Source organism: Zingiber officinale, chromosome 1A (genome assembly GCF_018446385.1).
Source record: "Zingiber officinale cultivar Zhangliang chromosome 1A, Zo_v1.1, whole genome shotgun sequence".
NCBI lineage: Eukaryota > Viridiplantae > Streptophyta > Magnoliopsida > Zingiberales > Zingiberaceae > Zingiber > Zingiber officinale.
In genome coordinates, this window is record NC_055987.1 from 101,954,606 (window position 1) to 101,972,227 (window position 17,622).

The 17,622-nt window shown below is 37.2% G+C and overlaps 1 protein-coding gene and 1 long non-coding RNA gene across 4 annotated transcripts; one reads left to right on the plus strand and one right to left on the minus strand.

The window, feature by feature from the left end:
• Positions 1-1,032: 1,032 nt before the first annotated feature.
• On the plus strand, positions 1,033-16,164 carry LOC122027751 (WAT1-related protein At5g07050-like). 3 transcript variants are annotated; one of them, XM_042586776.1, is made up of 7 exons: positions 1,033-1,300; positions 1,373-1,435; positions 1,525-1,638; positions 1,699-1,927; positions 15,345-15,503; positions 15,584-15,735; positions 15,813-15,955. In XM_042586776.1, exons 1-7 carry the CDS (start codon positions 1,095-1,097, stop codon positions 15,841-15,843), a joined length of 954 nt encoding a protein of 317 aa, XP_042442710.1. In that variant the 5' UTR covers positions 1,033-1,094; the 3' UTR covers positions 15,844-15,955. The 3 variants fall into 3 exon arrangements, with proteins under 3 accessions (XP_042442710.1, XP_042442702.1, XP_042442695.1); XM_042586761.1 differs by having other exon boundaries at positions 1,036-1,300; positions 15,844-16,164; XM_042586768.1 differs by lacking the exon at positions 1,373-1,435 and having other exon boundaries at positions 1,035-1,300; positions 15,844-16,164.
• LOC122027774 lies at positions 12,506-13,680 on the minus strand. The gene is made up of 4 exons (XR_006124515.1): positions 13,076-13,680; positions 12,889-12,974; positions 12,721-12,804; positions 12,506-12,551 (listed from the first exon to the last, which is right to left on the minus strand). It is a non-coding gene; the product is annotated as an uncharacterized LOC122027774 (long non-coding RNA).
• Positions 16,165-17,622: the final 1,458 nt, after the last annotated feature.

Consider the following 17,622-nt stretch of genomic DNA (forward strand, 5'->3'; position numbering starts at 1 on the left):
TCATTGTGAGTAAGTGACTCTTTAAGTAGGAGAAATTTTATTTTTCAAAGAATTATTTTTTTTTGAAAATTCGATCCTTATTCTCGTATCGTAATTTACCAAGTACCAATTCGACTGTATCCATGTGGGTGCTAATAGAACATGGAAGCTGCTTATTGTAATGGTAATTCATTGGAATTATGTTCGAAAGAATTATTCTATGCAAGCTGAACTGTCATGGCAACCCTACTTGATCCACCATATTTCCATGTTCCATATTGTATTTGAATCTGTTCTTATTCATCAGATCACTATTCTAATTATCAGATTCAACTAATTAATAACTTGCGAATTAGCGAATTATCCGACAAAGGATCCACTTGTGCTTAGTGGTGCACACAATTATCCTGATCATCATAATCAGCAACTGAGTTGGTTCTTTTTTTGGGTTTATTCTAATCCATGTTGCAATTTGGCACAAGTTAGTGGAACGCAACTATTCACGACATGTTTTTAGCATCGATTCCTCCTCGTCGGTTCGAAACACTGTTGATTCTCCTGTGCATTGTCCATGGATACTTGAAAGATCGGGACAAAAATTATACATTAAAGTGATGGTTTTGTGGGTTCTTCTATTGCTTGCTGTTATGACTTTAACAATTTACTGAACTACACATATAAATTTTCTAAATATTCAAATCACGCACCCATTTCCCAACATAGCTCTCGGCCGTCTGTCATCTACCTTCCTCAGCTAAGGCGACTATGAAATCACAATCGAGCTGGCCGCAAATTGAATCGCATTGAAGGTTTGTAGGCCTAGAGGGCATAGTTGATGGATGAATGGTGGAACACTATCTATCCTTCAATAATAGAAACTTATCGTTCACCAAAAATCAACCAAGATTATGCCTATAGACTAGGCATTGCACTAAAGACTCCCAAAGTGTGCCCACTTTCAAGAATCCAATCCACTTTGTACGCCTACAAATCCACTTCCAATGCATGATTCTCATGCAACATGTAACAAAAGAATCTTATGAGATTTAATTTGAGTACTTGATTGTATTTATAGGCACGGGCGGTTCTATCACTCCCGAACTCCTCTTCCAAACATGGCACCCTCAATGACACACGTAAGAGGAACATGTAGGAGGTTCAAGGCTCACATACTCATGATGATAGTTCAGATAGGATACACAATTCTCTACTTCATCACTGAGGCTTCCTTCAACCGGGGATTGAATCCCCACGTATACACCACCTACAGACACTTGGTTTCAGCCTTGGTCATGTGGCCTTTTGCTTATTTCCTGGAAAGGTACAACGTCGACTCTTCAATTCATACGGTCGTTCTCTTTCTGACTTGTTTTTTCAGCATATATTGATGTAGGAAATTAAGACCCAAGCTTATATTAACATTGTTCATGGAGATATGTGTGCTTTCCCTTCTAGGGTGAGAAAATTAAGCCAGTTATTTCAGTTTATATCATACGAATACTTCGGCTAATAGAATAGTGGTGTTGTCTCTTATAATTTTTACAGGAGCTTAACCCTAAACATGTACTTTGCGAGCTTAAAATACACATCTCCTACCTTTGTTACTTCCATGGTCAACACCATTGCTGCCATGACCTTTATCATTGCTATTCTACTCAGGTAATTAATATCTTACGATCTCTCCCCTCTTCTTCTCGAAATGACAAAGTTTTGGTTCAGATTCGAGCATCTTGACATTAAAAGCCCCAGAGGAGTGGCCAAGGCTGTTGGCACTCTAGTGTCGTTGGTAGGTGCTACGATCATGACGCTTTACAAAGGACCAGCAATGAGGAATTTTTGGGAAGCACTGATCCACATCCATGGAAATGCCATCCATGAGAGCTGGTTGAAGGGATCCATCCTTACCGTGGCAAGCTGCATCACTTGGTCCATGTGGTACATAATGCAGGTATTTCTGTTAGAAGTAAAGTTTTCTCCTGGGCCACATGAATATATTCTACAAACTAAAGAACTCAGAACAAGAGAAAACAATTCTAAGCACAACGATCTAGTTTCATCAAAAATATGACATAACAAAAGTAAATACAGAAATAATGATAATAAAATCTGATTGCAGCTGAAGAGTCATTGTTGTAAAACGTCGTCATCGAGATCTTGTAGAAGAAGAAGAGGGAGAGGTATTCCTTCAAACTTAGGGTGACGGCGTTGAATTCTCTACATCAATGGGAAACACAGAAAATCATCGATCTCTAATCAAATGGAGACGTTACCCATATATAGTAAATTCACATCTGTTATCAGCCCATAAATAATAAAGGATACAAGAATAGGTTCTACACATACAAGTTCACATCCAATAACCAAAACCCGAGTTAACATAAGTTGATCGCTTATTGGGTTTGGATTCTTAACGGCATAAATATGTACACTAACAAATCGCATGTGAGCCCACCTAAAGGAAATAAAATCCAACAATCTCCCACCATGGATTACATGTGATTTGCATATAGCATACGAGAATAACTTTAGTTGACGTCAACAACAATCCCAAACTTTGTGTATTGAATGCCCCTGAACATGTAAACAATTTGATCCATTAACTTCATTGGAATAAGACTAAAAATGGCATACTATATATGATTGTAACAACCCCTAACAATAATCATAATACCAATGTCATTAATAATAAAAATATGGATGTGTAGCATGAAAATTACATGAAATGTGATCATCATTACATGCCGATTTTTAATTGATCCTAAGATGACCCAAAAGCATATTTGCTAAGACTTTATGTTAAACTGCACTAGCAAATCATGATCTAAGCCTTATGATTCCAAAAGATATCACATTTACAAATAATATTATATGTTAAACAATAGTTGTAAATCATGATATTTATTTCATAGTGTCAAATAAATAAAATACCCATGAATGTTTTAAACTTTAAGTACATACAATAATCAAAACAAAATATTGATCTTTATTAACAAATATAGCGCAATAAAATAAATATTGACTCTTATTAGATGAGTACTTCTTCTATTAGAAGGGCTCTTATATCTACAATATGGGCATGAAATGCTTTAGGCATTAAGCCTTTGGTGAGTGGATCTACCAACATGGAATCTGTGCTGGCGTGATCTATCATCACTTGACAACTCTGAACTATTTTTTAACCACTAGAACTTGATGTCAATGTGTTTTGACTTTCGACGAACTGCTATTGTTTTTGACATAAAGTTATGTGATTTTATTATCATAATTGATCTTCAATGGTCTGTCAATGTTATCAACGATCTGCAATGCTATAATGAAGTTCCATTGCCAAATCCTATGATTGGATGATTTGTAGTATGCTATCAACTTTACCTCAATAGTAGAAGTGGCTACTAGCATCTACTTGATGTTCTTCCAAAATATATCCCCTCCAGTAAGCATGAAAATATAGCATGAAGTGGACCTCTTACTATCCAAGCGTCCAGCAAAATCAAAATCTGAATATCCAATCACCTTCAAGTGATCTAACCTCCGATACGTGAGCATGTGTCCTATAGTTCTTTGTAAATACCACATCACTCTTTTCATAAGTTTCCAGCGTGGCAGTCTTGGGTTACTTACATATCTACCTAACATCTCCGCTATGAACGTTATATCTAGAGATATACAAACTTGTGCATATATGAGACTTCCTATAACTGATGCATAAGGGAATTGTTCAATTTTCTTTATTTCAAGTTTAAGTCGTAGATATTGTAGCAAAATAAATCTGTCACCTCTAGACATAGGTGTATCACTAGGTGCACAGTTTTGCATATCAAACCTTAGAAGCGCATTTTCAATATAAGTCTGTTGTGAAAATTTAATAATACCTCTCGAATGATCATGACATATCTATATGCCGAAAACAAAGGATGCTTCACTAAGATCTTTTATTTCAAAATTACTGGATAGAAATGATTTGGTTTTATGCAACAAACCTTTATTATTGCTTGCAAACAATATGTTATCCACATATAAAACAAGCATAATAAATTTGTTCCAATTGAACTTTACATATATGTACATATTAATAAGATTCTCCTTAAATCAAATGTGAAAACCACTTAATCAAATGGTTGGTACCATTGACGGGATATCTGTTTCAAACCATAAATGGATTTCTTGAATCTATATACTAGGTGCTTTAAGTCCGCAGAATCAAAGTTCTCTGGTTGCACCATATATATAGTCTCCTCAATATCACCATTGCGGAATGCAATCTTTACATCTATTTGATGTAGCTTTAAATTAAAATGAGCTACAAATGTTAAAATTATTCTGAGCGAGTCTTTCGTTGACACAAACGTGAAAGTCTCATTGTAATCAATGTCTTCCTTTCGAGTAAATCCCTTGGCAACAAGATGAGTCTTATACATTTCAAAATTGCCCATTGAATCCCATTTGTTTTAAAATATCCAGTAACAACAACAGGTTTCATACCTTCAAGCAATTCGACAAGTTCTGAAATGTCATTGTCTATCATAGACTTCAACTCTTCTTGCATGATATTAATCCACTATTCAGGATAGAGCATTATTTGACTTATTGGAAAGATGTAGGATCGCTTTCCATCCTTATGTTAAACTCATACTCTTGGAGATAAATATAATCATGAGGAATCATGGATCTCCTATCCCTAGTGGATCACCTTAATGACACTTGTGTTTGAGCAGGATGAAGTACAAGACCATCAATATAAGGCAATATCTCATTTTGACTGGTAGGTTTCACCCATTACATTAGAGATAACATAGAAATATCTTAATTCACTACTCCCACTAGATGTACAATATCCATAATATAATATATGGTAATCATACCACTATTAATTGCACTAGTAGTAACCACAAGAGGATCTCTAATGTCTTTCTTAAAAGATATTTCCCTAATCTTAGCACTTCCACTGTCCTCAATAAATTTAGCATTTTCTATTTCAAAGAAGGATCTATTAAAGGGATCATAAAATTTATACCCTCTTGATTTTTTAGAGTAAACTCTAAAATTACAGATAATAGTCCTTGAGTTTAGTTGCTTTTCATGAAGCCTATAAGGCCTAGTCTCAGCTAGATAACTCTAGATGTGTAAATGCATAATACAAGGCTTCTGCTCATCCATATCTCATATGAGATTTTAGTTACTACCTTACTGGTACTCTATTAAGTAGGTAAACTATAGTCTTGAGTGCTTCACCCCATAAAGATTTCGATAGAGATCGTATCTTTTAGGGTACGATTGCGACATTTAGCTACGCCATTCTAACTGAAAGTACTAGGCATTGTATACGGAGGTATGATCCCACACTCAGTTAAAGCAATTTGTAAAAGTTCCCAGACGTTATTCACTTGATCCATCATATCGACCGTAATATTCACCTCCATGATCGGATATGACACCCTTAACTTTCTTACCTAGTTGATTTTCAACTTTGGCTTTACAAATTTTGATCATGTCCAAAAAGTGTGATTTTGCATGAATAAGATATAGATAGCCGAATCGAGTGTAATATTATATGAAACTAATAAAATATATATATTCATTCCAAGCTCCCTTAGTGAATGATCTATAAATGTCTGTATATATTAGCTCCAAAATGTCATTACAATGTCTAGCCCCCTTATTCCTTTTGTTAGTGGTCTTCTACTTCACACACTTTATGTAGAGATCAAAATTTGACATATCAAGCGAATTGAGAATTCCATGTGACATTTGAAGGTCCCGTGTAAGTCGGCTAGAGGAGGGTGAATAGTCTGTAAGCACAAGTTGTAGCTTTTCTTTTGCTATCATTCTTAGCAAAGACACACGTTTGTTGAATTAAAAATAATAAACACAAATTAAAAGATGAGGTAGAATTTACTTAGTTTGCAACTAGAGGGATTACTAATCCAAGGTAGTGTAAAACTCTACTAAAGATCTCCTTTTGATATAGGCGGAGTAGCCTCTTACAATCGTTGAAAGCACATACTTTAGAAAATAAAAAAACTATTCGAGTACAAGTGTGTCATTTACTAGTGTTATATTGAATGAAGAGGATCAAGGCTCTATTAATAGCTCACTAGTCGGGGTTCTGGTGCTTGGATCAGGTCTGGGCACCTCCACTGTGCCACCTTTTTTGCTCTGCAACAGCTTCACAATAGCTTCATGATAACTCAAATTATGAACATTAAGTGTACAAAGCAATTAAATTTTGCAAGCAATATTAAAATTAAGCTAAATAATTTTTATTTGAAGCATGCATAAAAATTAACTTAATTTAGACTAAGCGTGATTAAGAACCTAAAATAAGTTTCTACCTACTGGATTTACCAAAAAATTTCGTAAGATATATTTTTTTTTTTTACTTTTATAATTTGACCCCTACAATTTCATAAATACCAGTTAAGCCCTTTATAGTTTCTAAAATTTAGAATAAAAGAATTTTAACATGCAGAATTTTTAAAACATTCTATTTGTTCTTTTAATTTTATATTTCCATTTTTAACTTTATCAAATTCTTCTAGTGAACATGCTTTAGCTAAGATAGTTTTCAAATTTACAGTTTCCTTTTTAAATTTTATATTCTTAGTTTTAAGCTTACATAATAATTTAAACATTAATGTTGTACCTAAATATAGCTGATCAGGAGGTAGAAGGCATACCTCACTTACTAAATCTGATCTGAAGCTAGATTCTCCCTCTTCATTGCTACTTTCTTCAAATATAGCTCCCCCTTTATTGATACTCTTCTTTTAGTGACTCTCCATTAGTGCTAGTCCAACATACTCCCCATTTTGGACTCTGATGATGACTTGTCACATGTTGCCTTCAGAATCTTGTGCTTCAATTTATTTGGCCCTTTTTTTTCTCCTATCTTTTTAGCTTCGGGTAGTCATCCTTAATGTGTCATTCTTCTTGGCAGTTATAACATCTAACTTTCCTCTTTCTTAGAAGAAACTTCTTGGCCTGCAACTTGTTAAATTTGTTAGATTTAAAATACTTTAAAAATTTTATTACCATGAAAGCTTCTTCGTCTTCATCTAACGATGAGTCGAACTCAGTTTGTCTTTTCTAGCTTTAAGCGATAGATTTTAACTTGGCTCCTTTTCTTTCCTCATATATGCACATCTAGATTCGTGTAATTCCAAAGTTAAAAATAGTTTTTCTAAATTACTTACCTCCAAATTCTTTGATATATAATAGACATCTACTATTGATGTCCACTGTTGAGTTCTAAGGAAGGTGTTGAGACCAAATCAGATTGAGTCCCGATTTGTTACTAGTTCTCTGAAGTTTATTAGTCTAGTGATAAGCTCCTTAATCTTTCCATGCAATTGGGCTACCATTTCTCCTTCTTACATCCAGAGATTTGTCAGTTGATTTCTGAGAAAGTCTCGTTTTACTATCTTAGCTCCGATTTTCCTTCATATAGCTCCAGGAATTTATCCCCGTGTTTCTTGGCTGAGTCATATGCACCAATCCAATTGACTTCTTGCGATGGTAGAACATTTAGCATATAGAACTCTACTTTGTCATTTGCCACAGAGTCAGCTTGCTCCTTGTTCTAAAATTGTTCCTCTTTTTTTTGGCGCTTTGCTGATTTTTTGGGTGCTACAAAATTATATTTAATTGTAAGAAATATATCGAAGTCTGTTTTAAAGAATACCTCCATTTTTTTCTAGATTGCGAAGTCCACCTGAAACTTTTGTAGATGAATACTCGCTCATGTCAGTTGTGCTTTAGACAGAGGTTAGTCCTTCTGAAGTGTCCTTGCTCTGATACTAATTGAAAGCCCCGTGTAGGTCAGGTAGAGGGGGTGAATAGCTTGCAAGCATAATTTGTAGCTTTTCTTTTTCTATCGTTCTTAGAAAAGATACATATTATTTGAATTAAAAACAATAAGCATAAATTAAAGATGAGGCAGAATTTACTAAGTTTACAACCAAGGAGGTTACTAATCCAAGGTAATGTAAAACTCCACTAAAGATCTCATTTTGACGTAGACGTAATAGCCTCTTACAATCGTTAAAAGTGCAGACTTTAGAAAACAGGAAAAACCATTTGAGTACAAGTGTATTGTTTACTAGTGTTATATTGAATGAAGAGAACCAGAGCTCTATTTATAACTCATTGGTCAAAATATAGCTGTTAATGACGTGGTGGGTCTCGGGCGCTTGGATAAGGTCTTGATGTCTCCACTATGTCGCCTTATCTGCTCCATAATGGATCCACAATGACTTTGTAATAAGTCTCTTAGCCATGCCTAAGTACCTAGACCGGTCCAGGCGCCTGGAATGTTACTGACATGGACCCAAATTTTATCCCCATTGTAATGTCTCCGAAAGGGTGCCTTTGCTGGCCTAAGCTGGTTCCGGCGTTTAGAGTTCGGGAGTCTAGAGTCTGGGCTCCTGGACTTGGTCCAGGCTCCTGGACTTGGTCTAGGCTCCTAGACAAGTAAACTTTGTGTTGACTTGTCTAGTTGTTGCTCTAGTCACTTGGGTGATTATCCAGTCATCCAAAATTAAGCTCACCCGAATCCAATTCTGACCTTCTCCTCAAGCAAATTTCCTTCACGGCTTCTCGTCCCTCAGAAGTGTCGGGCGCATCCTTCTCATCTACTGGTGTACTCTTCCGTAGCTCTTCGTCCCTCGGATGCACCAAGCTCATCGACTTGGTTCCTGTGTCATCCTTCTTACTAACTGTGTCTTCCGCTAGACTTCCTGTGTTCTTAAGTCTCTACACACTTAGACATAATGCATCAAATATGTAAAACCTAACTTAACCTAGTCAATCACATTAAAATTAACCTGGGGTAGGCATTAACCTTTGTAGACATTATTTGGATATATGTCCCAAATGACTATGCTATAACATGAAAGAATTCTTGTAAGTTAATTTACATTTCATACATATACTATACATAATTACATTGTCAAACGTAGGAGCTAAGGTGTTTAATTTATACAGTTTATCAACCAATGAACCATTGCCAACCAACACTTAATTAAAGAAAATACCGAATACTCCATTTCCAAATGAATAAGAAAAACCTATTTTTTCAAAACAAGAAATTGAAATCAAATTTCATCTAAAAGATAGTACAATAAATATATTTTTTAAATCTAGAAAGATATCAATTCCTAAATAAATCCTAAAACCTCATATGGATTCTAATTTAGCATTCTTTCCATTCCCTGTATAGATGTATCTTTCACCATCAAGTGGAAGATAACTCCCAAGACAATCATGCATAGTGACATTTATGTAAGTAGTAGCACCGATATCTATCCACAAGTATCAATAGGCACTATAGCTAAATTAATTTCCAAATTAACAAGATTAAGAAGTTTACATTTCTTTACACGCCAATTAGCATATTTGGGGCAATCTTTCTTCATATGGACTTTCTTCGTGTAAAAGAAACAAATAGACTCCTTATCCTGTTTCTTATGTTCCTTATGGCCATAACTTTCAAAATATGCAATTTGCTTTCTTTTTTTCCCCTTATTGTTGATTTTCTTTCGCTTCTTGATCTAATCTTAAAAACCATATGCTAAGTGAGCACTCTTAGATGTCTTATGCCTCAGTCTCTCCTTCTCTTACACGTATTGAACTATAAGCTCATTCAATGTCCACTTTCCTTTTGAGTATTGTATGAAATCTTAAAAGTAGTGAACTGTACAGATAATGATATCAAGATAAAATACACTAACATACTCTCAGACATTTTGAGTTTTAGTGCTTTCAGACTTGTGACGATATTGGACATTTCTATAATGTACTCTCTGATATTTCTTTTGTCATTATGTCGTGTGGACACAATTTCGAAAGAAGTGTAGTAGCCTCAACCTTTTCGTTTGCCACAAAATGATCTTCTAGTTGGTTTAGAAAACTCCTAGCATCCTCTCCTCTAGTTATTGAGTCTTTAATTGGTGCTGGAATAGATAGCCTCATGCTAATTAGACTCATATGGTTTGATCGCTCCAATTTTTTAAATTCAGTATTCTGCTCTATAGTACTAGCACTAGTTAGGGGTGCAAAGTGATTGTGTCTCAATGCACAGTCTAAGTCCATGCATCCCAAGATTATGATTACATATTCTTTCCATTTTGCAAAGTTTGATCGAGTTAATGTGGGGATATTATTAATACTGGTAGTTGTTGATTGCATTGAAATCATAAGAGTAAAAACAATGTAAGTTCCCACGTTAATTAAAGACAAGAAAAAAGATAAATTAATATGAATTAATATCATAAGAGTATGCAAATAAAAGCATATGAATGAGCTCCTTATGAGATATCAAGTAGAATATTGTATTTTACTCTTTGGACTAAAATTTTATTTGTTAGCGGTACTTTCTAATATAACTTAAACTTTAGTTGGTCACATAATATGTCTTCTTTTGGGCGACCCATTATACGCATACTTTGACACTTTGTATGAGTTATATTATGGTCCATAGCTCATAACAACCTTAATCAACCATATAATACATTTTCCTTTCGGCCAACATATTTTGCGCGGGATCTGAATAAATAAAAACATTTATTCCTTGGTTGTAAGCAATCCTTAAATATATATCTGGTCTAAAAGTAATTTTCCTTTGGGTCAAATACTTTCAGTATAGATATACATTTATTTACACAAAATACACTAAACCTATCTAAAGTACTTTACTTTGGACCGACACACTAGTTCAATTTAGTAGCACGTGTGTAGATAGACCCAATAAATCCCTAGAAACTTTAATCGAACAGATAATCATTTGATCAGACTTAATTGCTCAGAATTAGACTTATCAATCAATTGACACTTTATGACAATTAATTGACATCAACTAATTGAATGCCTCTGTCACGCCCCGGAGGAGTCCCTGTCCGAAGAAATTTCGGCAGCACTTCCCCTGTACGGCGGACAATCTGAAACTTTCTACATACACAATATACATCAGCCACAGGCGGCTGGAACAAAATATAAAACACAGCAGAAAAACGATAGAAATCCAAATACATGACTGCTAGCCGGCTAGGCTTACACCACACAACATCACAATACTCCGGGAAACAAAATCGGAACACAAAGTCAACTATACACATACCATACACCACGATAAACATAAACAAAATGCGAAGACTAGTCTTCTAATGTGATGTGGGGACCGGCAGTCAGGATACTCCAAGCGACTCCATAAACAACCTGCTACCTGAAAAAGATAGTATCAACGGGGGTGAGTTCAACAACTCAGCGAATACCAATGGACATGAGTAGTAAGATATATCTAACAGCAACAAACATGGAATACAGCTTCCTAATCATATATAGGGAATATGCAAAACTGAAAGGTAACTGAGGAAGCTGTACTCACCAGGAACTCCTATCCAGACAAAAGGGTCGTCAAACCAAAAGTGTCAATAACCCTGTATGCAGGTCAAAAGTATGCATCCAACCAAAATGCAGCAACCAAATGCAGCAAACACAATCATAAGAATATAAATACATCAATGCATATGATGCTAATGATGCGTCCTGGTCACCCCTGACGCCAGTCAGTCCTCTCACACACAAAAGGCGAGACCGAGTGGGTAGGGCTGTGACAACCGTGCACTGCTCCTGATGAGTGACCGAGTGGACGGGATCTGTCGGAGTACTCCTCCGACCCCAAATCATAAATGGGGAGCTCAATGCCTCATCTCCTGACACGATAACGGGAGGTATCTCTGCTACCACGCCGAGTCACCGACCAACGGAGCCAAACAGAGTCCACCGTCACGGCTACTACGCCACTAAATGCCAGCGGAGCTAAACAGAGCGGAACTGTCTCGGCTACCACGCCGAGTCCTCGGACTAACGGAGCCAAACAGAGTCCACCACACACTATCCGATATACCACTAACCCATGAGTGGTGGTGTGCGCGATACATGACTGGCGATGGGCTCAACCGTAGTGGAGCCGATAATCGACAAAGATGCAATCGATGATTGACACTAAGCATAGCGATCAACGTATCCATATCCATATATCATAATATGGGTACCACAAGATCGTAGGTCAAATCCAGATCTAGGGTATACTGGTTCTCTATGATATAACAACCTAGATCCTAAACATATCCCCTTCCATAGCATATGTACCACACAGATCAAAGAAAAAGGGTCTAGGTACACAAATCAGATATGATATACAAATAGAGGTACACAAGACAGGTATGGTATAAAAACCTAGGTATCAGATAATCTAGATACACATGCCAGAAAAATAAAATCCAGAACCTAGTCCGAACCTCAGTAGGTATGGTATGCCACTTACTCTAGGAACCAAGGTACTCATGGCAATAATCCTGAAACGTAAACATGGATACATAACAAACGGCCAACAGATCATGCTATGGGTATCAAACCGTGACATACCAAGGCAAACATGATCATTGCTTGCAGCTATAAAATACTATGCATATCCAATAGACAATATCATAAAGATAAGTCAAGAGGTACCCGCCTCCGATATAGATCGAATCGAACCAATCCGATGTCGAGACGCCCAATCTCGAATCACAGTCCTGTAACAATATGATATACGGATTTAGCTAATTACATATAAATTAATTAGCTAAATCATATCCCCGAGAAATTAACCTAAATCCAAATCCAATTATATATGTATCAATTCATACCTAAAACAACATGTATCAAGAGCGTGCCAACTAAATCCATAAACTAAACCCTTACCTTACTGCTGCTGGACCAAGATGCTGCTTGAAAACAAAACTTACTGCTAGCAAAGATAAATTGCTGCTGTAAATCAAAAGGTTGCTGCCCAAACAAACACATGTACCCAAGTTAACAATTCTTGCTAACACTTCTCATTTACCACAAAGATCAATTCCTACACTATACCTCAACCACAGTCGCTGTGGCTCTATAGCAAGGATCGTTGCTGCTGAAGTTTTACAGCTTTGCTGCTAAAATCCACCGCACAGATTCTGTCCAGAACAGGATCAAGAACAAAACAACACTTAGTTGGAAACGATTTACATTGTTCGGATCAAGAACAGAAGATGCAAAATCGACATTCCAAACTTACCTCAACCGGAACCTAGAACACAAAGGAAGGCTCGGCCGCACCTAAACTAGGCACGGCACAGTAAGGGGAGGAATGGTGCTCTTGCCGGGGTGCTCTGCCGTGAGGAGGAAAGGAGGATCGGTCGCCGGCACAAAGAGAGCCAGAGAGGTGGCTCGTCGCCGACGGCAGAGGGGTCAGCGTCGCGGCAGAAAACCGGCGATAGGGCACAGGAAGTCGCTGTGAAGAAGGCTCGACTCTGATGAGAGGAGACCGGGGAATTAGGGCACAGTGTGGAGGAGTCCGACACAGAGGAGATCGGAGAGGGACGGCGGCGCTAGGTCGAACCTAGTGGCCGGCGAGGTCTCGGGAGAAGGCGCCGCGAGGTTTAGGGCAAGGGTCGGCTCGCGGTGTGCAACGGGGAGGAGCGGCGGTGGTGGCTCGCTGCTGCTCTCTAGGGCACAAGATCATTCGGCTGTGGAGAGGAAGAAACCGCCGGCGTCGGCGCCGGTTAGGGCAAAGAAGGAGAAGCGCGCGTCGGCGTCGAGGAGAAGAAGGAAGGGGTGCGGGGCTTTGGCTCAGTTTCGGCGACAACAAAACGAAAAAAAAACAAAGAAAATAAAAAGGAATAAGATATATAAATAAAATCTTTTCCTCTCTTAAATCGGGTAGCCTAAACAGACTTTTCTGGACCCCGTTTTTATCCCCGTTAACTCGCCCGTACGAGCTCCGAAAAATTCCCGAAAAATTTTCAAAAATTTCGGAAAATTCCCTTATTAATATTCGCCTATTTTCGGTATTTTACAGCCTCAATCGACTTGAGAGCCTGTTGTGTCCAATTTTTTGACCATCAATCAATTGACGGTGTGTGCCAATGGATTGGTGAAAACCAATCCATCCGGCTAATTGATCATAGATCCTTCTATGTTAGACATATCATTCATCAATCGATTGTTGATTCCTGGCAATTGATTAGTAATAACTAATTGATCCACCCGTCAATCCGAGAACCTTTTGTGCTCAACTTCATTAGCAATCGATTGGTGTAAATCACCAATCAATCGGTAACTGCAATCGATTATCATAATCGATTCCAATCGATTATGTGCCTGATTTCAAAAGTATCAATCGACAATCGATTGGTAACTACAATTGATTAGGAGAATCACTTACAATTGATTATGTATTGACTTCAAGGCTATAAATCGATTGGTAAAAATTATCAATCGATTGGTAGCTACAGTCAATCCAGCCAATCAATCAAAATTTATTTTGTGCCCAACCCTTCAAATAGCAATTGATTGGTGCTTGGCACCAATCGATTGCTAAAAGCAGTCAAACCTCAATTTAGTTGTATCAATCAATTGCTACTCAGTAGTAATCGATTGACCTCAACTGATCAATGTGGTCAATCAATTCCAAATGTTTTTGTTTATAAATTTTGGCTTGGCAATTGATTGTCCGACCAAGGCAATCATTTGCTCTATTCTAAGTTTACCCTAAATGGGTCAAATTGCCACCAGTTCTTCTCAAAGACAGCGGTGGTTCACCATTGTTCTTCGTGTTCTTCACGAAAACATGAAAAACTTGGAAAACACAAGCCTTTCCTAAGTTTTCTTTGCTTGATCTTTGACAATCCAACATCGGGTTATACTAGCAAAATCTAATCTATCATAAAACAAGGAAAACGATGAAAAATCCTAACTTTATTGCCATGAAAATGATGCAACAACTTGACTCTTACCACTTGTTAGAAGTAAAGTGTTCTCCTAAGCCACATGAATTTTACAAACCAAAAGAACTCGAACAAGAGAAAACAATTCTAAGTACAACGATCTAGTTTCATCAAAAATATGGCATAACAAAAAAAATTACAGAAACTGTAATAATGATGATGGAACTTAAATGCAAGGGAAGAGACATCGTCGTAGAGCATTGTCAAAGAATCCGAAATCCTACGGAAGAAGGAAGGAGAATGAAGAGAGGTCTTCCATAGGAGTTAGGTACCTTACATGTATATAATGGATCCATATCCGTTATCAGCTTATAGATAATAATGATTACGGATAATGAGTTCTACACATACAAATCCACATCCAATAAGTAAAACATGAGTTAACTTAAGTTGATTGCTTATTGGATTTGGATTCTTAATGGCATAAATCCGTATGCTAACAAATCACATGTGAGCCCACTTAAGGGAAATAAAATCCAACAATTTCATCCCCTCTCATTACTGAACTAAGCTAGCACTGAAATGGTTGCTCAGAGAACAAAACTGAAAAATCTGCAGGCAGTGACATTGAAGAGATATCCAGCACAGCTTTCACTGACTGCATGGATGAGCCTCATTGGAGCTACACAATCAGCCAGTTTCACAGCCTTAGTGCAGCACCAACCAGCTGCATGGAAGATTGGATTCGACATTAAACTCTGGTGCATCTTGTATTCTGCAAGTACCCTTTAACACAGACCAGAACCTTTTTGATCATCCTCTGATACAGTAATTTTAAGTTTTTCTTTTCTTTTCAGGGAGTTGTTTGCTCTGGTTTATTCGTCTACATACAGCTCTGGTGCACTGAGCAAAAGGGACCAGTCTTTGTGACCATGTTCAATCCCATCTCCACAATCATGGTTGCACTTCTAGCTTACATTGTCTTCGGCGAAAGACTATTTCTCGGGAGGTAGATTTTGAAGACTTGAGTTTCAAAGATTGATTTGGATCATTTGAATCAGTATCACTAACATTGATTGATCGAAGATTTTTTGTTTTGTTTTTATTATTTATGTAGCATCATTGGGGGGATCATTGTGATTGTTGGACTATACCTGGTGCTTTGGGGGAAAGACACAGTTCAAGAAAAAGAAATGAGAGCTGAGGCTTCTTTTGAGGCTAATGGAAGAGGAAAAGAACAGAGCAATAATTCTTCAGATAGTCCTGCCACTGATGGCAAAAGAGACAATGTGAAGAGATATGAAGAGGTTTAAGAATGCATGGTGAATTATTCAGCTATTCTTTGAGATTGATATCTAATATATGAGGTAAAACTTCACAAGGAATTGTACTTTGTTTGTTTCATGTTTTCCAGTTGAACTGCAATTACAATCTAAAAGGAAGAGCTAGATGAGATGGTTTTAGTTATCAAGTGCTACTCGTCAGTGAGTGTCAATTTATTGGGTAGTGAAAAATGTAAACATATTTTCTTATTAGACAAAAACATAAAACATAAACAAGTTAAATACAATAAATATCATTAAACCAAAATAAATATCAGAGATTACTTGAACCCCCTTCGATAAGGCTTCGACCTTACTAACAAATAAATAACCATTTATTTCAGAAACATCTATGAGAAACAGAGCAGATTCCCACTAACCAAGCAGACAAAAGATGTCTTTGCAATCACCTTGCCTGACCTTGTTACTATAGCTCCAGGCTCACTTATCACCTTCCTCATGGCCTTCATGGCTTCATCCAATCTTTACATTCAGATGGCCCATGTGACATAGTGATAAAGTATCTAGAGGAACAATAAGAGAACCAAAATCTAATAGACGAAACAAAGGAAAAGTCCGTCTGCCTCAAATCAACTCAATAGCCCCATGTGCCTTATAAATCGACTACCAAGGGATGAAGGTTTGTTTAGCAAATCAACAGGATAGGTCATCTAAAGCATTCCACGTAGATTGGATAAAAACCTCAGTTTTACTCATTGAATCAATAGTGAACTTAATTACTGATTGAGTCAAACCCAGATGTGGTTTTCAAAAATAAATCTTTTTCGTTTTTAAAAACAAAGTGTGCGTGGAAAATTAAGAAAGTGAAAAAGAAAAACAAGTAAAAGAGAACGTGTTCGGTTTTATTTGATTTAGAGTCTTCAGCAACTCCTACTCGAAGACCCAGGTCCCACGGACCTATCGATGAATAATTCACTAAAATACCTCTTCCGGTACCTCCGGAAAAGGGAATCGAGTACAAAAGAATTTGGAACAAGTGCAATACACTGCACTTATCCTTTTGCAGTAATTAAGTACACAAATGAAAAGATTACTAAACACTTTTTCAATATGGTCGGCTTGAGCTCAGTGTTTTGGCGGCTTCTTAGTAGTAGACGAGTATAGCATCTTCGCATCAGAGTTATTGTAGGAAGCCAGAGCGTTCGGAAGTCTGATTAGAAGAACAGATGTTCATATGAGTGTATGCTTTGATGGCTTGGGCGAGCAACCCTTATATTGAGCATGGAAGACGTCTTCAAAGGCCTTGAAGGCACCTCCAATGTGGCAAGTCTGATCCCGAATAGCTCGGTCATTATCTTTGACCAATTCTGAACTTTTATCCTACAGAAAGCACCTTCTATGCATTGGAGGCACCTTCTATAAACAGTGTCAAGTTGCCTTCAGTACTTGAAGGCGTCTTCCATCCCCTGGAAGGCGTCTCGGGTACTGTTCACCTGAGACTTTATGTGCTCTTCTTACCCTACAAAGCGTGTTAGTCCAATAAACCAAATAATAACTTGTAAGATAAGTGTTAGCACAATAATACTGAGTAGTAATTAGATCCGGTCTCCCCG

Excerpts from the sequence above, each read along its gene's own strand:
- LOC122027751 (XM_042586761.1), top strand. The coding sequence starts at position 1,095 with ATGGCACCCTCAATGACACACGTAAGAGGAACATGTAGGAGGTTCAAG. Across the intron at positions 1,928-15,344 it reads CCATGTGGTACATAATGCAG|GCAGTGACATTGAAGAGATA; the intron begins GTATTTCTGTTA and ends AAAAATCTGCAG. Across the intron at positions 15,504-15,583 it reads TCTGGTGCATCTTGTATTCT|GGAGTTGTTTGCTCTGGTTT; the intron begins GCAAGTACCCTT and ends TTTTCTTTTCAG.